Genomic DNA, 24,975 nt, shown 5'->3' with positions numbered 1-24,975 from the left:
TGGAGAACACCTGATACAGGTGAGTAACTGCTTTCTCAGAGGACAAGTTGGGCCAGTTATTTTCTCATATGTGGGAATCCCTAGCTACTAGATTCTCTGAGAACAACAATACTGGGCCAATAGGGACGTGAAATGTCAAGGCCTCAAAGTCAATTAACCTGAAATGATATACATACTAGTTGTGAAGGTGCGACCTGGAACATAAGAAAATTGGGCCTAGGAGGGCGGAGTTGGATTCTAGACACCAAACAGATTCTGCAGGACTGTGTGACTGTAGCTGTCACATTGGTTATCCTGCTCACGGCATTAGTGAGATGTAAATGTGTGGACCGAAGACCACGTCGCAGCCTTGCAAATCTCCTCTATGGAAGCTGACCTTAAGTAGACTACTGACTCAGCCATGGCTCTGACATTATGAGCCCTGACATGACCCTCAAGAGTCAGCCTAGCCTGGGCATAAGTGAAGGAGATGCAATCTGTTAGCCTGTTGGAAATTGTGAGTTTGTTGATGGCTACCCCCATCTTGTTTGGGCCAAAGAAACAAAAAGCTGGGTGGACTGCCTATGGGCTTTAGTCCACTCCAGATAGAAGGCTAAGGCTTTTGTAAGGTTGGGCATGTGGTTTTGGGAAAAATGTTGGCAGAACAATTGACTGGTTAAGATGGACTCCAACATCACCTTAGCAACAAACTACTTTATTATGATGAAACTTAGAGTAAGGTGGATCAGCTATCAGATACAGGAGTCAAGCTGCTCAAAAGGATTTTTCATCAGCTGGGTGAGAACAACTTTAAGATCCCATGACATATACTCATGCCCCGAAGGGTGCTAGGGTACAGCCCTACCCCTCAGACTCTGGAGGCTTCCTCCCCTGGTGTCGAGAGTTCTACTGCATGGGTTGACATCAACAGTGACATCCGTTGAGGCGCCGGTGTTGAAGACTGCTCTGCAGGCAAGGTAGGAGCCTCAGGAAGAAGTGGGGGCTGAGCTATTGTTGGCGCAAGTGCCCTCGATGCCTGAGCAGTGTGCAGCTGTAGCACATGCACCAGCTCCTCACTGATTATGGCTTGGTTACACTAATTGAAGGAAGGCATTGGCAAAGGCTGAAGAGCCAAGACAGGGACAGCCTGTTAAGAAGCCGGTGCTAAACCAAAAGTGGGAACCTGGCTGTCCGGAGACAGGTGCACTGGCACCTCCAGCAAGGAGGAGGTGCGCTCCTCTTGGTGCTGGAACCTTTTAGGTACCGATGATGCCAATGCCCTAGTGCTCCAGGCACCATGTGCCAAAGAGGACCAATGCTTGTACTTCTTGGATTTTCCCAGACACTGAGCATCATGGTACTTCAGTGCCGCCAATGATGATGATGACGTCAAATCCGTATGTGTTCTCGGTGTCGGGTCCAAAGCTGACCAGTACCAGGACTGACTATCAGTGTCTGATGTCAAGGGAGGTGGAAACCTCCTTGAAGCCAGTGTGATCCCAGTGATAGCTGATGTCTGGGCAGCCATCGAGCTCAACGCTTCCAGTGCCGATGTTGATAGGTCGGCCTTCAAGGAGCCAAAATGTGTCTCCTGCTGGACTTGATTTGCCCTGTGTCCTGAACTGAATTTTTTAAATAGAGAAAAAGTGTTAGCCCAAGGCACTCTATGCACCAATTTTACAGGTCCATCACTACTTTGGGGCACACCTTTTGAAGTCACTGGAAATCACAAGAAGAATCACTGTTCTTGTTGCTTTTGTAAATACATCAGCAGTCTATTTTTATAATAACTTTGGGTGTAGAGTTAGTTCTGTTATTGTTTAGGTATTATGAATTTGGGTCTACTATAGATAAAGAGAACACAATTACTTTCCAGACACTATACTGGTGAAGGCGGTTAGCTTGGCAGAGTTTAAAAAGGGGTTAGACGGTTTCCTAAACGACAAGTCCATAAACCACTACTAAATGGACTTGGGAAAAATCCACAATTCCAGGAATAACATGTATAGAATGTTTGTATGTTTGGGAAGCTTGCCAGGTGCCCTTGGCCTGGATAGGATGCTGGGCTCGATGGACTCTTGGTCTTTTTCCCAGTGTGGCATTACTTATGTACTAAATGTCACATTCCCAATTACATCCCAAAAAGAGTATAACTATGTATGCCCCACAAGTAGAGACAGTGAAAGTGACAGAAAAACTCATTGACTACCATGACCAAAACTAAAGTGGTGGTTAGCCTGAAGACCTTTATGTAGGACATTACAATTTGGATGTCTGCATTACGACTGGAGAAGATAATGTCTGTTGGTTCTGCTCTGGACAGATCACAGTGCATTGAAATCTGTGCTGGAAAATAGCTGTTACAAACTGTACTAGAAAGGTGCTGAACTGTCTGTGCTAAGGGTGGAGAATTCAGGCCAGTGCTATGGCCTTATTGCAGACATTTGGATGGCACAAGCAGTGCAAGAGATGCCTGTACCAGTTAGTACTTAGAGGCTGCACCCTGAAGGTCATCTGCACTGAGGTGCCTGCACTTTACTGGCACTTTTAAAGATGCCCTAAATTTGAGCCTTTGCAAGTGTACTGAAGAGAATATCGTTAAGGTCTAGATGTCTCAGACAACAAAACATTTACATTACATTATAGTAGACTTATATCCTGCTAATACCATGAATAGTTCCAAGCGGGAACCACATGTTCAGTTATTACATTGATCACTCAGTTAATAAGTACAGTAATAATAAATGAACTTTAACTATAAACCAATTTCTATACATTGAAATACTTCTGAAATAAAAAAAGTCTTAAGTGACTTCCTAAAAATAAGTACTTTCCTATCAATCTCTAACGGTGAGGAGTTCCAAAATGATACTGCCTTATAAGAAATAGAAGTAGACAATAATCTCTTAAATCTGACATTACCTACAGATGGGAATGAGACAAGACACACGCCACATTGAAGGATTTCTGGCATTGCTGCTCGTGGCTCAACTTTTAAAGCCAATGAGCATGGATGTAGAGGCAACTTCTGCATGTAACTTCAAGAGGGGGTATACATATGGGGGGTGCATAAGTGGGACATGGGTGTTAAGAGGCCGACCGAAATGGGAATTCTCATTTTCGACAGAAATCGAATCGGCGGCTGAAATTTGCTGTTGGTTTCAACCGATACTGAAACCTACACCTCTAGCAAACAGTGGATCCTCCTGGGCAGCCAGCACTACCCCCTGCCCCCCCACAAAGAACAAGTGCTGCTGCTGGGGAGGAGGGGTGCCAGTACTGCCATTGCTGGGGGGGGGGGGACGACATTATCCAACGCGCCACCCCCACAGAGACTTGGCCCAGACAGGCTGGGTTGAGCCGGCCACCTGCACCACTCCCTTGGAGGACAGAGGGTGCCGCCAAGCCAGACCCCACCCACCCAAAGGCTTTCCTCAGGCCTATCTTTAACTTCCCTGGTGTCCTAGTAACCTATTTGAGGCAGGAGCAATTACAATCACTCCTGCCCCCACTGGTTCCTCTAGCAAAATGGCTGAGAGTTCCTGCAGCAGTGTTGCAATAGATGTGCAGGCTGTCTCTGCGGGGGAGGTGGTGGTGTAACTGTAGGCAAATAAATTTAGGCACACTGATAGTGACTTATGCTACTATTCTATAACTGGATCTGAGCCCAGATGCTGTTATAGAATAGGTGCTCCCTGCGTTGTATCAGCGCACCTAAACGGAAGGGTCCAGTTACAGAACTGCCATCATATTGTCCCTTTATAAAGTAGCTGTGTGGGTATGTGTCACACAAATTAGACAGCCTGTTATAAAATTAACCTCTGTGTGCATGTGTGTGGTGGTGGGGGGGGGGGGGGGGGGAATTTTATTTAAACAAAGGGTATGTCTTTATAAAAGTAGGCACTCAGAATCAGCCTCAAGCACACACATCCTAAAGCACTGATCTACCCTTGCTGTGTGCGTGTATTCTTTGAGTGAATGCACACATTTTTAAAATGTACATATTTAATTAATCTAGGCAGTAACAGTGCCAATCTCCCTGCCAGTTCTGCATACTATGTTTTCAGCACACATACTTGTACATGAATAATTGGCCACACAACTGAGTCATTTTCCATGTATAAAATATGCCTTACATGAGGAAACTGCTTCATAAAATTACCTCCATATATAAAATGTTGAAAATGGTCACGCTAATAAAAACTGTGTGATTCTGAAGTGGCAAATGTCATTTACAGGATTTCTTCTTAAACTGAAAAAGTATGTTTAAAAACAAAACAAAAATGAAGTAGGAATCCAGATGCCAAAGCAGTAAGCAAGGACCGGTATTGCTGTCTCTAAAAAAAAAAAGTCCCACCCTTCCCAACTAACTTTTTCGTAGTCTTCATCCTCATCATCATGCTCTCCATGGAAGTGTACAGGAACAACTGGTTTCTCACAGGAAAACCCTCGAAAACTCTGCCCATCCGGTGGTGACCTCCTGGGAGAAACAAACAGAACTGAAATAGAGAATTTCTAGGGAAAGAACATGCTGATCAGCTCAGAAGCGTGGATCCCCTCCTGTTGCCTACTGGTGCTTTAGGAAGAATGGTGGAGCAAGGAGATGGAGCTACAGATGCTGCTTGATCCTGATAGAGGAATGAGGGCTATACTGTATACCAACTTTCATACATGACATGTTACTAAGGAAATGGCTTCATGTAAACTGAATTTGGAGATATACTAACACCTAAAACATTTTCTTCTTTAAAGAAGGAATCTATAGGGGGTTTCACTGTTATGAAAAACCTTATACAAACTTGAAGTTCACAGCGGTTACAATATGACAGGTATGGTTGTAGAAAGGGGGTGCACTGATTATTTCTTATATGATTGTACAAACTTATGAAGAAGTGCATCATTCTAAATGTTATTGAAGCAGTCTTGTTTTGTTTTCCTGTTTAATAAAGACTTCATGCGAATAAAAAAAAAAAAGAAGGAATCTATTCATGTTAGCAAAGCAAATATTCCTATTTGGCTTTCCATATACATGCTTGGCACCCTGTAAAACTCCCTATTCCTGTGTACTACTACTACTATTTAGCATTTCTATAGCGCTACAAGGCGTACGCAGCGCTGCACAAACATAGAAGAAAGACAGTCCCTGCTCAAAGAGCTGTGTACTCAAGATAGTAAGCTTTGGGTCAGGAATAGTTAAGTGCTCTCATACCTATCCCCACTGTCTTTATGATGTCCTTTGTGCCTGGCACAAACCTCTCTGTTATTCCTCCAAATGTTTCAAATTCAGGCCTTGTGGCCCCAAACAAGGAAGTTCATTGTTCTCTTCTGCTCCAGTGCTGTGGTAGCAGTGTCAGTCATACAAGCAATCATGTTGTCAGCTTAACAGATGCTGTTAATACAACTTTAACTGTTAAGCATCTGTTAAGTTGACAACTTGATTTTATAAATTATTCAAAAAAATCCCCATTTTTTAAACAACCAAGATTAGTTTTTACGTATCAAAAAAACAAACAAACAACTCCTCTCCCCCCCCCCCCCCCCCCCCCCCCCCCCCCCCCCCCCCCCCGCCAAAGCACACCTCTGGCACAAATTAGTAGGGCACCAAAGCTACCCAAAAATTGCTCCCTTATAAAGAGGCAAGTTTCTTATTACTCAGCTACACTAAAACTTTTGCCATACCTGTGCAAGAAAACTTTGATGATATCCAATAATTAGATTACCTATAAACAGTGAGGTAACAAACATAGATTTCCATATCTAACTACTTAAAAAAAAATTCTTTCATCAGCAGCATCTGACCTTGTAATTGTGGTTTTATGGGCCTAGTTTAGGCTACACATATACTGGCAGAACTAAAGATGCCAATAACTTTATTTATCCTCAGGCTGCTAGAGAAGACCAGTGGTCTTTGCACTTCCAATACACACATGTACATTACATAAAACACATATGCAGGCTCCAGGAGCACTTAATCCAGTCAGCAGTAACACTGACAGCATATGTTTGTTTTCTTTAAAATCTGGGGTGGATGAATATATGATTGTGCTGTTTAAATTGCTACGGACTAGATTCTATATACGGCACCTGAAAAATCCATGTAGGAAAAAATTACACCTAGACGTATTCTCTAAAGTACCCTAAATTTCATAGAATAAACGTAAATTTCCACATAGTAAACAGAATATGCCGAGTGGCTTGCCATGCGACCAAATCTGGTTGTGTCCATTTAGGCCACGGTTTACTTGGTGTAAATCCTGACGCCTACATTAGGTGCAGATCAGGTGTATTCTATAGTAGTGCGCATAGATTTAGAAACGCCCATGGCCACGTCCCCTTTTCAACTGTGTGACTTAGAATTTATTTTATTTGTTACATTTGTATCCCACCTTTTCCCGCTTATTAGTAGGCTCAAAGTGGCTTACATAGTTCCAGAGAGGTGGTTACAAACTCCGGTGTGAACAAATACAGTATAGGAGTACTATTACAGTGACAAGTACAGTAAGAAGTATCGGTAAATAGGTTGGGGTGATTCAGACAAAGTGTTAGGGTGTGATCATGCATCGGGGTTGAAAACTGTCTGTTTCCTGATTAAAATGCCATATTTCATTATTCGGTGTTTATATCAGATACCCCGTTTACTAAGCCGCATGGCAATGTCGACACTGCCCATTCAAAGTGACAGACTGTGTCAGCATTAGCACACAGTAGCCGCTAGCGTGACTTAGCAATAGGGGGGTTAGCGAGCTGTATGCGTAAATCTCAATTATTCCCAATTAGTGCTGCTTGTTAACATCTAATTAACAGCGCTGGTTACCTAGTTAACCAATTAAGTTATGTGCATTGTTATAGAATAAGCCTCGGTTTCCAATGCAGATTTTCAGGCACCATATATAGAATCCAGGGGAAAATGGCCAAAGTTATATAGTTTAAAAGGGAGAATGGTATATGGTGGGCTGTGGTTGGAATTAAAAGCTATTCGTTCAGCAGCAAACATCAGCCTCTGAATGGATAACTTGTGTGTTCAACCCTTTAACACAAAAATAGAAGGCATAAAATTTTTTAAGGAAATCCATTTAAAGTTGCATGTTGAAATTTCAACAGAAAACAGCAAAAGTAGAGGCTGACAAATGTGCAAACCAATAGGGAGATGATATCAAAAACCAGTTTATTCAGAATATTCATATCAAGGACCTGACACGGTCCGTGTTTCGGCGCCAAAGCGCCTGCCTCAGGGGTCACAATCAACTTTCTCTGAGAAGAAGCTGGTAGGCTTGAATAATTCCTTTATGTATGCAAGTTAATCCACAGAGAGAACAAAAGAACAGCCAACCGATCATCTCCCTATTGGTTTGCACATTTGTCAGCCTCTACTTTTGCTGTTTTGCTTTGACTTTCCGTGGAGGCTCCTCCTGTCTTCTTGAAATTTCACCAGAGGCACTTTTGTATTTTTACTGCTGCTGAAAAATTTAAAGATATGTGGTCAGGAGATATTACTGAGCAAAGAATAAAGCCAACAAAGCTGTCTGCTTGAGACATCCTGTTGATTTTCTATCAGAAGTCAAGCGTATGCCGAACTCATTATTCAAAGAGTATGAAAAACAAAAGTTCTGTCTTACTGATAACTGCTGACAAAATAAGAAACAAACAAACAAAAAAGCAGCACAACAGTTGGAATAATATTTTACAAACGTACTGTAACTGGGGAGCCGGCAGTGTCTCAGGGCTAGACTTCTTAGTAGGGATTGCTGATTTAGGTGATGGCTTAGGCAACACTGGGGGCTTGAACAATCCAGGTTTGGTAAGTTCAGCTGGCAAAGCAACAGTTCCTATCTGTTTAGGGCTGTTTATTTTGGGTTTGCAGGCTGGCACTGGAGGTGGTCCATGGGCACCAACATTCATGGAAACAGTCAAGGGGTTCAATTTTTGCTCCAATTCTTTGCAAATGGGATTTGACAGTATCTGTCTGGGCACCTCGGGCTCTGGTGGTTTCAAATGTGTTTTCTTGTTCAAAGCAGCTATTCTGGGATAGGAAGCGGGAGGTACAGGTGGGGGCTCACTGCTTCGGCTTCCTGGCAGCACCGGTAGTGGTTTCGCTGGCATAGAATGCGCATTTCTGGGGAAGCGCAGTTCTTCTCCTCTCAGCTTTTCTAAGTCCTCAGGATTTATCTCAGGTAAGCTGCGTTTTGGAGGTGGTGGTGGTAGCTGAGGCCCAGCAGACATGCTTGGAAAGGTGTGCGCCTTCAGAATTCCGGGGTATACATTTCTGCCTATCACAGGCACTGGTGGAGGAGGGTAAGATGGCGGATGAACCATGGTGTTACAGGAATCTGTACAGAAAACAAACAACAAAACACATATACACAGTTCATCTTATATTTGTTCTCCAAGCAGAATACTCTTTCTGGATCTTTTCCTCACTGAAGGGCCGATGATCAGTTCCCCGCGCTGTTATGAATAGCGTGGGGGAAAAATACCGCTGGAATAGTGCAGGGAACTAACTCTCCCATGATCAGTACCAATAACATGTAGATTTATGTAGGTTATTAGCACTGATCATAGGGGTACTTCTACGGGAGGACTGTGCCTGGGCTCATGTGCCTCACTGTCTCTGATCCTAGGGTGCAGGCAAATGCAGGAACTAGTCTGGTGCTGATGGCTCTAGCATTCGCGTTTGGCCACTGGAGCCTGAGCGATCCACATTTTCTAACTGGCACAGAGCCCCTAAAATTGAGATTTTATCATTGGATTCATATTTCCATTAATTAAGAGACCATCAAGAATCAACCTGACTCTTTTTCTAATTAAAATAACCAAGGACTTGAAATATATTTCATGCATGTTTTTGTAAATAGTGAAATAGACTATTCTCTTTTTACTTTTTTCAATAAAGTAGTGTGACTGCCACATTGGCCCCCTTGAATGCACAGCATTAAAGATTACAAAATAAAAAAATATATGGTGATAACTTTTTATTGGTCTAACTTAATATAGTTTTTACTGGTCCCAAAGAAAGGAGCAGTCTTCAGTGGAACACCCCTTTTACATGTGAATTTTGACACAGAAATACAGGGATCTAGGATTATATAAATTTGCGGCATTTATCCAACCAGAGCTTACATACATGAAATTCCCCCAAACACTGACATTTAAAATATATAGAAAATATTTAAAATAGTAACCCCCCCCCCCCCCCACTAAATACTTGTTCAGTGAATTGTTATATTACTTCTCTCTGAATCAGAGAGAGATTGTTACACCAGGTTGGTGTGGGACCATTAAAACAATGAAGCTGCACGCGAGGGAGGGGAGAGGGTAACGGGAGGGGAAAGGAGCAAGGAGGGGGGAAGATGGGTGGGGAGGGGTGAAAAGGTGAAAGCAAAAAAATTGATGACGGACTCAATCACTGGCTTTTTGTTATACATGTTATGATGTTGCTATGTTATTTGGGCCAGATGTGGAATGTATCAAAATTTTGATTGTCATCAATAAAAATGTTGAAAACTAAAACAATGAAGCTTGGTTTTCCCTTGCCTTTCTAAGGCAGTACAGAAGAGCTGCTGCTTATTCATTCAAGAAGAACAATCTAAAGCAAATCCTTGAAATAAAAACAGTGTTGCCCTTTTTTTTGTTCCAAGTACATCTACAGAGATCCTTTTACAGAACACTCTTAGGCTTCTACAATTCACATAACTTGCCTTCTGTACCATTTGGCTCCAAATATTCGCCTTCTTCATCGTCATCCTCTTCCTGAACATCTGTTAATGGAAAGAACAGCTCTTACAGACATTCATTAATACTACCAACAGAACGTTTGGGGAAAATTCCCTATCATTCAAAATTCTTAAATGGGTTACATTATTTTTTTTCCTAGCTGGAAACTGTTCTCCATGGAAGAGTGGACCTCCCCCCACTAAAGGGGCCCTTCTACTAAGCTGATGCATGCTTACCACAGCTAAAAATGACTTACCATGGAGTGCGCTCAGGCATCCCGTTGTAGTTTTAGGATCAGCGTACACTACCCACAAGCTAAAAAATAACATGTATTTTTTGGTGCTGGGGGGCGGAGAGTGGGCATGTTTTATGCTAACTGGTTAGCACAGCTACATTAGCACTTGGTTAGTGCATGAGCCCTTACCACCTACAAAATAGGTGGTGACAGGGTGTAATAAAAGTGAATTTTAAAGATTGTTTTTCAACTCTGCCTTGACCGACCAGTGCACTCGGGGTCTATATTTTTGATTAGAAGTGGTTCTGTTTGGAAATGATTGTTTAACTTTGATTGTGTGAAAATAAGTTGGAATGTAGAAGATAAGACACAGCTCTAATTAATTTGTTATGTGAAGGGAAAGATGGGGCCTGTTTTCGAGTTCAGACTGGCCACTTGGACTAGGAAACATGTGACCACACTCCCACAGTATGGCTTGTTTACCTAAACAGAGAAGCATTCTGTAATTTTCCTTAGCTCTGAACATGAGTTCTAAACCTAATAAAAAAGGGAGGCCTCTGGCAGTGAAGTGGGAGTGAATAACATACGAACTGCGCAGAGAACCATGTTTCCTGGTCAAAGAAGCTCCTGGCTTTCGCTGTGAACAGGGCCCCCCCAGCTGATAAGAGCCTGGATGTTGTAAGGACCAGTGATGATTGTTTATAGTTTATGATTGTTTATAGAAACTTGACAGGCTGAAGATAGGACCCGACGTGGTGAACTGGATTAGGAACTGGTTGACGGACAGACGCCAGAGGGTGGTGGTTAATGGAATTCGCTCGGATGAGGGAAAGGTGAGTAGTGGTGTGCCTCAGGGATCGGTGCTGGGACCGATTCTGTTCAATATATTTGTGAATGACATTGCCGAAGGGTTAGAAGGTAAAGTTTGCCTTTTTGTGGATGTTACTAAGATTTGCAACAGAGTGGACACCCAGGAGGGAGTGGAAAACATGAAAAAGGATCTGCAGAAGCTGGAAGAATGGTCTAAGGTTTGACAATTAAAATTCAATGCGAAGAAATGCAAAGTGATGCACTTAGGGAGGAGAAATCCACGGGAGACGTATGTGTTAGGCGGTGAGAGTCTGATATGTACAGACGGGGAGAGGGATCTTGGAGTGATAATATAATATCTGAGGATCTGAAGGCGACGAAACAGTGTGACAAGGCGGTGGCCGTAGCTAGAAGGTTGCTAGGCTGTATAGACAGAGGTGTGACCAGCAGAAGAAAGGAGGTGTTGATGCCCCTGTACAAGTTGTTGGTGAGGCCCCACCTGGAGTACTGTGTTCAGTTTTGGAGGCCGTATCTTGCTAAGGATGTAAAAAGAATTGAAGCGGTGCAAAGAAAAGCTACAAAATGGTATGGGATTTGCGTTACAAGATGTATGAAGAGAGACTTGCTGACCTGAACATGTATACCCTGGAGGAAAGGAGAAACAGGGGTGATATGATACAGATGTTCAAATATTTTAAAGGTATTAATCTGCAAACGAACCTTTTCTGGAGATGGGAAGGCGGTAGAACTAGAGGACATGAAATGAGATTGAAGGGAGGGCAGACTCAAGCAGTATTTTTTCACGGAGAGAGTGGTAGATACTTGAAATGCCCTCCTGCAGTAGGTGGTGAAGATGAAAACAGTAACAGAATTCAAAAATGCGTGGGATAAACAAAGGAACCCTGTTCAGAAGGAATGGATCCTCAGAAGCTTAGCGGAGATTGGGTGGCAGCACCAGTGGTGGGAGGCAGGGCTAGTGGTTGGGAGGCGGGGCTAGTGTTGGGCAGACTTCTACGGTCTGTGCCCTGAAAATGGCAGATACAAATCAAGTACAATAAAAGAACCAGGGTCTCAATCAGGGGAGGAATCAATGAGAGAACAGATATAACTACATAAATAGTAGTGAATCCATAAATTATTAATGTGTGTGTGGAGTAGTCTCAGAGTAATAACTCACCCAAGCGAGGAAACGCCAAAGCGATTTTATACCTCTGAGGGTGGACAAGCTTCTCAATCATTGATCTACTCCATAATTTTCAAAACAAATTTTGTTAGCAAAAACCCAGTGCTCTAAAATAACTTCACTCAAAAATACCTAATCTTTCATGGTACCCCACCAAAAACACTCACACTAGCACTCAATAATAGTACTGCGGAAGTGCTTTCTCTTAAATCTTCAAACTCCAAACCCCATAAAAGTCCATACATAAGGATTAATATTTTTCACTAGGGGGGGGAGGAGAAAACTTTTTGCTAACAAAATTTTTTTTGAAAATTATGGAGTAGATCAATGATTGAGATGCTTGTCCACCCTCAGAGGTATAAAATCACTTTGGCGTTTCCTCGCTTGGGTGAGTTATTACTCTGAGACTACTCCACACACATATTAATCATTTATAGATTCACTACTATTTATGTAGTTACTAGTAAAAAAGCCCCGTTTCTGATGCAAATGAAACGGAGGCTAGCAAGGTTTTCTTCTGTGTGCATGTGGGAGTGTGTGTGTCCCTGCCCTCTACTACTACTTCTCTCCCTTCCCCTGTGCTGTCTGTTCCCCTCTCCCCTCGGAGTCGAGTCCTTCAGTGTTAAGTTTCTTGCTGTGCTGTGCTGTGTTTGTGTTACAGAGATAGTGAGGGCTTCTGCCCTCTCTTCCCTCCCCCCTCTGCGTCCTTCACTGTTACAGAGAGAGCGATTTGATTTCATGCTTTGCTGTGTTTTCCTTCACTATTTGTGTTACAGAGAGAGCGAGGGCGGGGCAGACACTCATGGGGTAACCGGATATCTCTCCCCCTTCACACTTCCAGCTGGAAGCTTCATTTAGAACGTTGGTGGTGCCTTTTATATATAGAGATATCTGTTCTCTCATTGGTTCCTGCCCTGATTGAGACCCTGGTTCTTTTATTGTATTAGATTTTATATTACCAGTGGTTAATTCTGGGATTTTGTTAGTATTGTTGATTTACTACAGATACAAATCAAGGTCAGGTATACACATAAAGTAGCATATATGAGTTTATCTTTGTTGGGCAGACTGTATGGACAGTACAGGTCTTTCTCTGTCGTCATCTACTATGTTACTATAGTGTATTATTGCTTCTTTTCCTGGTCTAGGAACTCTTAGCATTGCTTAGATGTAGAGACCAGTGATGTAATGACTGTTTATAGATAGGTATTGTTTCTTTTTAGTTATATAGCTAATCATTGCGTGTATATATCTTAATCATTGTAGATTTTAGCACCTCTAATAAAGGTCTCATTTACCTAATACGAATCCAAAAGAATCCACAGTACTTACTGAGTAGTCTGTGTTAGTGAAACAGGGGCTCAGATCACCATCAGTCCGCCCCTGCTCCAGGCCCTAAGGAAATGTTATGAATAGATGCTAGTTGCAGAGCTTTTATTTGTGTAGCCTCATAACTATGGAATCATTTAGCTCTGTGCTATTCTCACAAGACTATGGGGCCCTTTTACTAAGTCACATAAGCATCTATGCGTGCCCAACGTGCGCCAAAATGGAGTTACCGCCCGACTACCGCATGGCTCTTGTGGTAATTTCATTGTTGGCGCGCGTCAGATCCACGCATCTGAAACATATTTTTTATTTTTGGGCGCACGTAATGGACGTGCGCCAAGTGGCATTTGGCACACGTAGGTCATTACTGCCCGGTTACCGTGTAAGTCTTTACCACTAGGTCAATGGCTCGTGGTAAGGTCTCAGACCCAAAATGGACGCGCGGCAATTTTCATTTTGCTGCACGTCCATTTTCGGCAAAATTTTTTTTTAAAAGGCCCTTTTTACAGGTGAGCTAAAAAATGGATTGGTGCGCGCCCAAAACCCGCGCCTACACTACCGCAAGCCATTTTTCAGCGTGCCTTTGTAAAGGACCCCTGTGTGAATAGTGAAGAGTTCAGATGCCATACAGCCCAAATCACCAAGAGCTGCACAGTGCCAGAAGAAAACAGAACAGCAATTTCAGAGATGGGGCTGACAAGAGCTTCTGGAGAAGGTAGGGGAGGATTAACAAACTTGAAAGAAACCCAATTAAGCCTGGATGCTGAAGACTGACTAGTAGGAGCAGTTCGTCTTAGCAATCTTAGTGCACCAGAGTAGTTGGACTTGGCTGCATCATTGGAGGGGGACCCCTCCTCCTACCAGGCCCCAGTTACTTTGTTCAGAGATTGTCTATGCTTTCATGGTGAACATTTTTGCCAAAGTGGATCTCAATTGGAAAAAAAAATGTAGATCACTGAAACAAGATATTGCTCACCTTCTGCTTCTACTGAATTGTGAGTGTATTTGATATCAACAGGGCGTTCCACTGAACCATAAAAACTGTCAGCATCAGATTCTGAATCACTACATTAAAGAAAACAAATAAAATTATATTAAATAAGGTTTACCCCCGCAACTCCTTTTTTGGTCTCATACATATAGAAACAAAGAAAACATAGCAGACTCCAACCCTGTTGAGTAGACTGGATCCTGACCCTTAGGTCAAAGGTTAAGCAATTTTAGGCAAAGTGCTTTTGCTTAGTAAGTGCAGGGAAGGAGGTAGACTTGATGGCTTTGAGTCTGGCCTTAAGCAAATGATGGAAATTTGACAGACAGTTTCACAGATAGATTGGTATCAGAGTGCTTCATGGACAATGTTCAAGAACCCTTACAGATCACCATGTACTAAGAGGGAAGGAGGGAGCGTTGTACATGTATTTATCTATTTGGATTTAGCTCATGTGTTTAAGGTGAGTTACAATCAGGGGAAGTAGGTACTCCCCTGTGATATACAGATCCAAGTTTGCACCTGAGGCAATGAAGGGTTAAGTAACTTGCCTAAGATCACAAGCAGCAGCAGTGGAATTTGAACCGGGCTTCCCTGATTGTCAACCCTGTGCTCTACTTTTGCCAGCCTCTACTTTTGCTTGATTGTACTGTCTACGTGGAGGTTTTCCTGTTTGCTGTATCTAACCCTGTGCTCTAACCATTAGGCTACTCCTCCACTCCTACTCCTTTTTTTGTAAATGCCTGCTAGCCACACATGGCTGGCAAGTCCTAAGCAAAGGTCTCCGAGAGCTGCCTCTGGCTTTCTAGTTTATATAACAGGGATCACCAGAGCACTTAGCCCAGGCAATACTCAGAGTTCTCATTGTGTAACTCAGTGATTACAGTACCAGTCTTCTGGCTTAGCTAAATGAACCATGACTCTCTCAAGAACCCAGTACAAGTGTACTTTTGAATGAACCAGTGGAAGTTGCTTTTGTGCAATGACTTGGGCATCTTCCTGGCTGCTGTAAATGCTAAACAACAGTACCCTCAGCCCCTGACACTCCAAAGAACATAAACTGGTTCTGAGAATAGATTCTGGGTCTCCCCGCAAGAGTGTCACTAGGCCACTGGGTTGGCTACATACCACAAAATTATTAGATGTTCTTACTGCAACTTTACCTTTTATTGTTGACTTGTTATTATATATATTTAATACCTGTTTATATATGTTTTTAAAATAAATCTCAATAAAATTTCATGGAAAAAAAAAACACCTCATAGTAGATAACAGCAGATAAAGACCTTTATGGTCCATCCAGTCTGCCCAACAACAAAAACTCAGTATAAGCTATGATGTGATACTACATATGTATACTTGTTCTTGATTTGTCTTTGCCATTTTCAGGGCACAGACCATAGAATCTGCCCGGCACTGGTCTTATTAATTTATTTAGATTTTCCTCACACCTTTTTTAGTACTAGCTCAAGGGGAGTTACATTCAGGTACACTGGGTGTTTCTCTGTCCCTGGAGGGCTCACAATCTAAGTTTGTACCTGAGGCAATGGATGGTTAAGTGATTTGCCCAAGGTCACAAGGAACAGCAGTGGGATTTTAACCGGCCACCTCTGGATGTCAACACTGGCACTCTAACCACTAGGCCGCTCCTCCACTCCATGCACAGAAGGTGTGGAACCAAACAAGCTTAGCGGTAATTAGATGGCAACACCAGTAATTGGGAAGCAAAGCCAGACTTCTATGGTCTGTGCCCTGATCGTGGCTGGACAGATTCAGCTTCATTAACTGGAGAACAAGACCAGTGCCGGGAAGACTTTTAAAGTCTGTGCCCTGAAAATGGCAAGGACAAATCGAGATCAAGTATATGTTTGTAGTATCACATCATACCTTATACTAAGTTTACCTTGTTGGGCAGACTGGATGGACTGAACAGGTTTTTATCTGCCATCATCTACTATGTTACCCTGCGATCCCTTGCCTAGGCCCCCTCTCAGACACTATACTTTAAATAAGGCAAAAGTGATGCCTCATTAAAAGTACAGGGTCTGGGAGTGGGGTCCCACTAGACACTATGGAATTTTTGGAGGGGGAGGGAGGCCACTAGATATCCAAGACAATTTTTGTTTTTTTTAATATAGGGGGAAGGGGTGTCTGGGTTGGGTTGAGTCAGGGGCACTAAACTAACAGGGCAAGTTTAAAAAAAAAAACATTTTTAGTAGAGGAAGAGAGAATCTGAGTCAGGCTGGGTTGGAGGGAGAGGCCACAAGATTACCAGGGCAAGTTTTTTTTTGTTGTTTTTTTTTAATACTGGGGGAAGGGAGCCATTGAAGAAAGCATCTGGGGTAGGATGGTTGGGTTGGATGTAGAGAAGGGGTGCTGCTAGACACCTACTCCTCTCAACCAGGAACTGGTAAAAACTTTCCTGCGTACAATGTCCGTCAAAAACTTGAAAAAAAAAAAACTTCAAAGTAGTGCAATTGTTAATAACTGCATTACCATGAATTTTAATGCAGTGTGCAGTAATGGTTTCTGCGCAAGTTAACGCTCATGATGAAATCCTTTCTGCATTGCTCGGCCAGTAAAACTCACAGTAATGCTTTCTGTATCAGCCCCTGAAAGAGGTACACTACACTGCTGAGTGAGCCATGTTCTTCAAATGGGTTTGTGTAGCGCAGCTGACATGTTTACATATGGTACTAATGGCACTATTGAGGGTGTATCAAAGAAAAGGAGATGAGCCACCTATGTGAAGACTAACAAAACAAGCAAACACAGAGAAGGGATGGCCCATGGTTTTCCAACAGAGGAGAAAAGATTGTGAGCCCTCCAGGGACAGGGAAATACCCAGAGTACCTGAAAATAACTCACCTTGAGCTACTACTAAAAAAGGTGTGAGCAAACTCCAAATAAATAAATAAATAAGAGAGGCACTAGAGATCAAGTGCCAATAAAAATATTTTTTAATCCTCAACAAATGCAATAGTAAAAACAGTATTTCTCTCATTGCCCTGTAAGGGATGCAACAAAGCTCCAGGACCCTGTTGAAGGTGTTACATTAGCACCTTCTTCACAAGAATTTTAACTCCTTAAGTGTGACTAAGATTCTGCCAATTGCCTGTAATTAATACATATCCAGTTTCCTCTGGAAACTTTCTTATGATCCCTGTTGAGTGAATTTCCCTTCCACAACATTCTCTAGACATGAAAGCTTCCTTCTCTTGTTCTACTGTCACATATGAGGAACAGGGATGTCTGGTCTCGAAAGCTTACATGATTTAAGAGATATCACAATCTGAAAATAATTCACTTTTCTTCAAGAATGATAAACCCTGCTAGAATGCCACATGTTGGACATCACATGTCATATAGAGAAAAACATTTTAAAATATGATATGAAAATAGCAAAAACTTTGCAACGTGGCTAGTGAAGACTGGGCTCATTTAAAAGTTTCTTATTAGTGGCAGATGCCAAGTATGCCTGATGTGGACTAGATCAGTGCTTCTCAACCCTCCCCTTGACAAATTTTTAGGATCACCACAAATGAATTTGCATGAGATACATTCGCATATAATGTATCTCTGGAATTATGCAAATTTGTCTGATGCATAATTATTGTGGTGATCCTGAAAACCCAACTGGCTAAGGGCCTCTTTTACAAAGCCGCGGCAAATGAGAGGAAGCCCATTCAATTCCTGTGGGTTTCCTCTAATTTTCTGCGCGAGAATCGCTAGCGTGGCTTTGTTAAAGAAGGCTTAAGTGTGCCTTCAGGATATAGGATGGGAAAGGGTAAACTAGAGGCCAGCTGCTGGAACTGGGCATACAATCACTCCCTGGCCACTCCACAGATAAATCACTGTTTATAGATGCAGAATTATCAGCAGAGTATTATGAATTTAAATTAACATTTAACTGCAAACAAAACCTATATTTAGTTTTAGGTTCCGTAGCATTTGTATAAGTTGTTAAAAGCCTGTGGCCTCTAATATCCCTAGTTTATTAACATCTGGATAAACCCAAACTCCTGGCTTCAGTCTAAGGTTTAATTTCTTTCAAAAAAAACCAAGTAAAATAAATATAATAAAACAAGCTACTGTATGATTAAACATCATCAAACAATAGATTATTTTCCCTCCAAAGCACTGCAGCTTTATAGCAGTCCTTTAATATTGAGTTTCTGTGTGCGGGGACAGAAAAGAAATGAGCTAAAGTTAAAAAGAGAGCAGCTACTTACCTTAAATCAGTCACTGTTTCCTTCTTTTCATGGTAGTAATCTATTTCTTTCCTTAGTGATAACATCCATTTCTAGGAACAATAATGTCATCAAAGGATTAAATGGTTGATACTAATGTTTTAATTATAAGACTGCTATCTGTAAACAATCTGAATTTCCTGCATGACCTACTCAACACTGTTCGCTCAATTTCATGTCCTTTATGATAGCCCTCAAAGCAGAACTAAAAAGAGCAGTTTTAATTTCAAGTGAAATTAAACTGGTGAGATATGTATCATCATCATTAGTATACCAAATCTAATAAACCATAATCCATAAGTGTCAGAGTGACAGGACTGGAACCTGACCTGCTTTTACCCGCAGTTTACTTCATCCTCACTTGGAAAGTGTCAACTCTGAGGGTAGCCCAATGCCGGAGCAATCTTTGACAAAACATAATAAATAATGACGGGTGTTGGTAATGTGGATACTGGCCACTAGGCATAGGCGGTCGGTGGCCCAACTGTTTGGGGAGGCTAAAGGGGGCGGGGTTAGGGGTGGGGCCAGGGGTGGAGCTTAAATCCATAATTGTCTGATCACACACAGAAAAAATAAATAAATAAATGTCACAATTAATACCTTTTATTAAATTTAGATATTAGTTATGTATCATATGTCAAAGAATAAAGTGGTTGCTCAAAGCATATACTAACCACAATCGCTCAACTGCAAAACACTATGCACAACTTTGTGCAAAAACACACTCTGAACCTTACTGTACCATAAATATTACACTGGGCAGAACCTAATACACCAATATACCACCCACACGGAAAATGCAGACCGTCAACAATATTGAAACAAGGGATCATAATATCACAATTCTCATGTAGAGCCACAAAACATCCTAATTCATGTTTAATGTGGGATAAAATGTCATAAATAAGTAAATAAACTTTTAATGTAGAACACCTAATTCTCAAAGTGGACATATTCCAAACACTAAAATGAAAATAAAATGATTTTTTTCTACCTTTGTTGTCTGGTGACTTTCTTTTTCTGATCATGCTGGGTCAGTATCTGATTCTGCTGCTATCTGTCCTCTTAACTCCGTTTCCAGGGCTTCCTTTCCGCCTTTCTTCTTCATTTCTTGTCCTACATCCATAAGTAAAAGCTGGGTCCTCCGCAAACTTGACTGTCCAGTGGATCCAGCTTTTGCCTATTTTCTTCATCCATGTGCAGTTTTTCTACTCTCTTCCTTTTCTGTTATCTCATCTCCTTCCTCACTCCTCCCTCCCCCTCCATGTCCCGCAACCCTCCTCTCCCCCCTACCCTCCCCTCCATCCACCCATGTCCAGCAACTCTCCTCTCCCCTTCTTCCACCATGTCCAGCAACCCTCCTCTCCCCTTCCCTCCATCCAGCAACCCTCCTCTCCCCTTCTTCCACCATATCCAGCAACCCTCCCCTCCCCTTCTTCCACCATGTCCAGCAACCCTCCTCTCCCCTTCCCTCCATCCAGCAACCCTCCTCTCCCCTTCTTCCACCATGTCCAGCAACCCTCCTCTCCCCTTCCCTCCATCCAGCAACCCTCCTCTCCCCTTCTTCCACCATGTCCAGCAACCCTCCTCTCCCCTCCATCCAGCAACCCTCCTCTCCCCTTCTTCCACCATGTCCAGCAACCCTCCTCTCCCCTCCATCCAGCAACCCTCCTCTCCCCTTCTTCCACCATGTCCAGCAACCCTCCTCTCCCCTTCCCTCCATCCATCCAGCAACCCTCCTCTCCCCTGCCCTCTCCTCTCCCCTTCTTCCACCATGTCCAGCAACCCTCCTCTCCCCTTCCCACCATCCAGCAACCCTCCTCTCCCCTTCTTCCACCATGTGCAGCAACCCTCCTCTCCTCTCACGTCTGCCCTGTTTCCTTCCTGCCCCCCCCCCCCCCGCCGTACCTTTAAATATTATAGTTTTGCTGGAGTTGCGGGCAGCCGGCATTGAAGACATCGGCAGGCTTACGCCGGTTCCAGCAGCCTTCCCTTCCCTTGTTGCAAGTCGGATGATGGCTCCGCCCTCGTAGAAACAGGAAATACGTCAGAAGAGGGCGGAGCCATCATCCGACTTGCAACGAGGGAAGGAAAGGCTGCTGGAACCGGCGTAAGCCTGCCAATGTCTTCAATGCCGGCTGCCCGCGACTCCAGCAAAACTATAATATTTAAAGGTGCGGCGGGGGCGGGGCAGTGACGGGCTGGGGAGGCTTAGCCTCCCCAAGCCTCTTATACGGGGCGCCTATGCCACTAGGGAAGCTGACTCATTTCGCAGCATGCCTAGTTCCAGCATCACTGGAACCAATTTCTTTAGAGAACAGTTCTCCACATGTTTATGTTTGCTAAAACTTTCTATACCACCCTACCTGACTGGCAGATCTGGGCGGTTTATAAATCTAAAAATATAAACTTAAAAAGAGGAAAGAAACTACAATAACTTGATAGGAAAGAAACCAAGCAGTCAAACAAAGAGACAAAGGTCTAAGGGAACCAAACAAATTGGGTGTTATGACCCGGTAGTAGTGAGCCCCTGTGCCCCGACTGAGCACGGCTGAGATGGAGTGATGCTGCACTTGGTCAGGCAGCCAGACAACCCCTAGCTTCACCTGGGAAGCAACCACCGTTCACCGAGTTGAGGTTCCAGCTGCAGGTGGCCACCAGGACTTCTGGAACCGGCGGGGTTGCACAGCCGCTGACCAGGATGGCAGGGAACAGACGCAGTCCAGAACCAGTTCTCCGATAGGCAAGAATAGTCAAAATCAATCCAGGGTCAAGGCAGGCAGCAAACAAGCGTAATCCGAGAAACCTAGCCAAGGTCCGGTACACAGGAAAACAAGAACAGAAGATGGTCAGCGAACAGCACTCCGACAGCAACTCCTCAAAACAATTGAGGCTGAAGCAATGAAGGCCTGGAGGCAGTGCTTTAAATAGTGAAGGAATCAGGCTAAAACATGTGCAGCTGAAACAAGATGGCTGCCCCCATCAGCAGAGAAACCCAATGCCCAAATACGGGCCAACCCCAAGATGGCTGCCATAAGCTGAGATGCCCATCCCAAGATGGTCGACCTATCCTGGAGAACCGTTACCAAAATAGCCGGCTATCTCTGCCGGATTGCGCCTCGCCGGCGAATCGGCCACGCAGACCTGGAACCAGGTGAGGAACGTAACATTGGGGGAGGGGTGGAGGAGGGCTGGACAAAGTAGCAGTAAGGGGAAGGAACAGGTGACGAACCAACCATAAGCGTGTTTGATAACTAGGTATTTAAATGAAAAGCTTCATTGAATAAACTAGGTTTTTAAAACAACGTTAACATTCTTAAAAGAGGATTCAGAACGAATAAAGAGCAGGAGAGAATTCCAATAGTGAAGGGACATAAAGAAAAAAGCACAGTGATGTGTGAACTCGAGCTCTGCTACTTTGGGACTGGGAAGAACAAGGTAGTGATCATTCAAAGAGATCTAGCCAGAGAGTAGGTACTGTCAAAGATGCCAAATAGTCAGGGGATCCACACCTAAAAGCAGAGAAAGTCTAAATCTGGAAAGTGTTTAGTATTACAAAGTAGCAGCTTTATCAGTAGCCTTTTAATACAGGTGGAATAGGCTGATGGAGGGGGGGGGGGGGGAACATCCACCATAGCCAACCAATAACATGGTGTGGGGATATCAGCCCTTCCCGCCACTGTGGACTGCTGTGCATTGGGGGGGGGGGGGTATTTAGAAGAATAGAGGGCGAGCTGTTAATGGGATGGGGAGGGGGAAGACCAATAGGGGTATTATTACGCGTTTAAGAGGTAAGGTAGGCAGCAGGGACTGGCAAACCTGCAGGGGAGAGGGTGGGTGATGCAAGACATAGGGGGGCAGGATCTGCAAAATCCTCTACCAGAGAACCTTGTTTCACTGGAGCGTCACTGCTTCAGGAAGAAATGCTTTCTATTAACTCCATTTCTTCCTGAAGTAGTGACGCTCCAGTGAAACAAGGCGTTCTTGTAGAAGATTTTGTTTGAATACATTGCTTTTGGCTCATGATTAAGCAGCAGAGAGTGGATGGTGATGCCGTGGCAAAGTCATTAGGGTAGCGGGGAATATAGACTTCTGTTTTCCGTCGTTGGATAAGTACTGATTGGTGCACCACTTTGGAGGGGGGGGGGGGGAATTACAGTTTTTTTTTTAATATCTGCTGATTATTTTTGATGGTTAGTTTGTATGTGTTTATATGTCTGAGAATTTTCTCTCACAACACTCATCCAGATTAGTTTACAAAAGGTAAAAGTGGCGTACAGGTTAGCCAGGCTCTACTGGGGGCAGTTTAGTCCCAAATGCTAATTTGAAAAAATAGGCTTTAAGTAAAGACTTAAATCCCTATATCCAGTGTACCAGAATGCCCTATTAGTCGGACTCTACACTTGTCCTTGACTGGACACTTGTCTCTAGACTGTACACCTGTCTTTTAGATTGTAAGCTCCTTGAGCAGGGACTGTCCTTCTATGTTTGAATTGTACAGCGCTGCGTAACCCTGGTAGCGCTTTAGAAATGTTAAATAGTAGTAGTAGTAGTAATTTACCTTTTAACTACTGAGAAAGATGTCAGCTAAATTCAAATCCCTATATCTAGTGTGTCTGCCTGTAACTTACCTTTTAGCTAATGAGAAAGATGTCAGCTAAATTCAAATCCCTATATTCAGTGTAACTTACCTTTTAACTACTGAGAAAGATATGAGCCTGATTCAAATCCCTATATCCAGTGTACTTGCATGTAACTTAACTACTGAGAAAGATGTCGCTACAATCTTGCCTAATTTTTAACTTAGGGTCTCTTTTACAAAGCCGAGCTAGCGATTCCCATGCGGCAAATGAGGAAGCCCCTTCCTCTCATTTACCACTCAGAGGCCCATTGGTAATAAAGCACCTGCATATAATATACTAACTACTTTGATTGTACAACAGAAAGGTGATATATCAAGAATCAACTAAATAAAATGGTGTGTGTGTGTGGGGGGGGGGGGGGGGGGGGTACACTGGTATGAAAGGGAAGAGATTTTGGATTTAATTCATACCTTTTCCAGTTGTAGCTCAAGGCAAGCTACATTCAGGTACAGCAGTATTTCCCTGGAGGGCTTACAATCTAACTTTGTACCTGAGGCAATGAAGGCTTAAGTGACTCGACCCAAGGTCAAAAGAAGTTACAGTAGGATTTTAATACTGGCTTCTCTGATTCTCTAATCATTAGGCTACACCTTCATAATAAATGAGTGAATAATAAAGCTACGCAGCAGCCTCCCAATAGCTCAACTGGAGGTGACAGGGTATCCAGTCACATGATATCCAGGAAAGAAACCCTCTAGCAAACTTCCAAACAGAAAGCAATGAGTCCTGCTGAAGGACTGAAGACCAGTATTTTAGTACTTTTGAGCTGGACAGGCTGAAATGTCTATATAACACTGCTACCGATCAAACCAGTTCCTGCATATATTGTTTTGTATACAAGTAGGCACAGATATTTCACCTTTCTTTCATCTTCTGATGACGCAGAGAAGTACCACGTTCTATGCTTCTTGCTGATATGAACGATCTTGAAGGGAAAGACATTGTTTGATGTTGTTTCCTCTGCCGCTCTCATAACCCTATAAAATAGGAAGAGTTTGTCATGTGTACAATGCACTGTTTTGCCGAGTGGAATACAAATATCTTAAAATTATATACAATGCTATAATTAGCTACCAGTGAGGAACAGGACATTAATATTTCGGCAAAGCCTTTGACTCTAAGACTGAAGTGATTTTCTTTACAAATGGCACTGATTGTGCAGGAAGCTCTAAAGAAGCTTTTTAGCTAGAACATAATCAGCTCATTCTCTAAGGACAAAGGAAACAGGACCAACTTCCCATTCCTCTCCACCATCACACAGACACCCACCAAACTCTTTCAAGGTCTGGTCATGGTCAACAGTCACACTGCAAATTTAGCACTTTACAAGCAGAGCAGACAGTCATTTCAGATCTCAGCAACAGCAACACAGGCTAGGGGAATGTTGAGTAGGTAAATCGTGACATAGGGTTTTCATTTACAATTCCATGTCACATTCAAACGTTTTCAAATCACTAGGAGGAAAGGTCCAAATTATAACAGATTTTAACAAGGAAGAAAATCTTCATGCAGGAAAAACTTCTAAACTAATAACTTGTGGGTCAATATTCAGCTGGTCAATGCTTGTTTTAAGCGCTGACTGCTATTAGCTAAATTAGACCAGGATATCAGGCCATGTTTGGGCGCTGGCATCAAACATCCAGGTCTTCAGCGAAACCTGAAGTTATGCAGGTGCTGGACAGTATTATGTAGTCCTATCTGTCCAGTTAGCATATAGCTAACTGAATATTACCGGTGCCTGCATAACCTCCGGGTCTGCCCCGGACCACCCTGCTCAGATTGTACCAGGGTAGTCAGAACTGATATACAGTGGCATTGCTTAGTTAAGTGCCACTGAATTACCAGCT

General features: G+C 43.1%; 1 protein-coding gene across 4 annotated transcripts in view; it reads right to left on the bottom strand.

The window, feature by feature from the left end:
- The window catches only part of LOC115461368 (SH3 domain-binding protein 2-like), a 245,844-nt gene that overhangs the window by 29,566 nt on the left and 191,303 nt on the right, over window positions 1–24,975 (bottom strand). For all 4 annotated transcript variants that reach the window (XM_030191123.1, XM_030191126.1, XM_030191125.1 and 1 more), the window contains 6 exons: window positions 23,988–24,105; window positions 18,468–18,538; window positions 14,224–14,312; window positions 9,675–9,734; window positions 7,673–8,306; window positions 4,351–4,459 (listed from right to left, as the gene is read on the bottom strand). In XM_030191123.1, coding sequence (XP_030046983.1) covers window positions 4,351–4,459; window positions 7,673–8,306; window positions 9,675–9,734; window positions 14,224–14,312; window positions 18,468–18,538; window positions 23,988–24,105 — 1,081 coding nt within the window. The remainder of the gene's footprint in view (window positions 1–4,350; window positions 4,460–7,672; window positions 8,307–9,674; window positions 9,735–14,223; window positions 14,313–18,467; window positions 18,539–23,987; window positions 24,106–24,975) is intronic.

Source organism: Microcaecilia unicolor, chromosome 2 (assembly GCF_901765095.1).
Source record: "Microcaecilia unicolor chromosome 2, aMicUni1.1, whole genome shotgun sequence".
NCBI lineage: Eukaryota > Metazoa > Chordata > Amphibia > Gymnophiona > Siphonopidae > Microcaecilia > Microcaecilia unicolor.
This window is presented reverse-complemented; position numbering and strand designations above follow the sequence as displayed.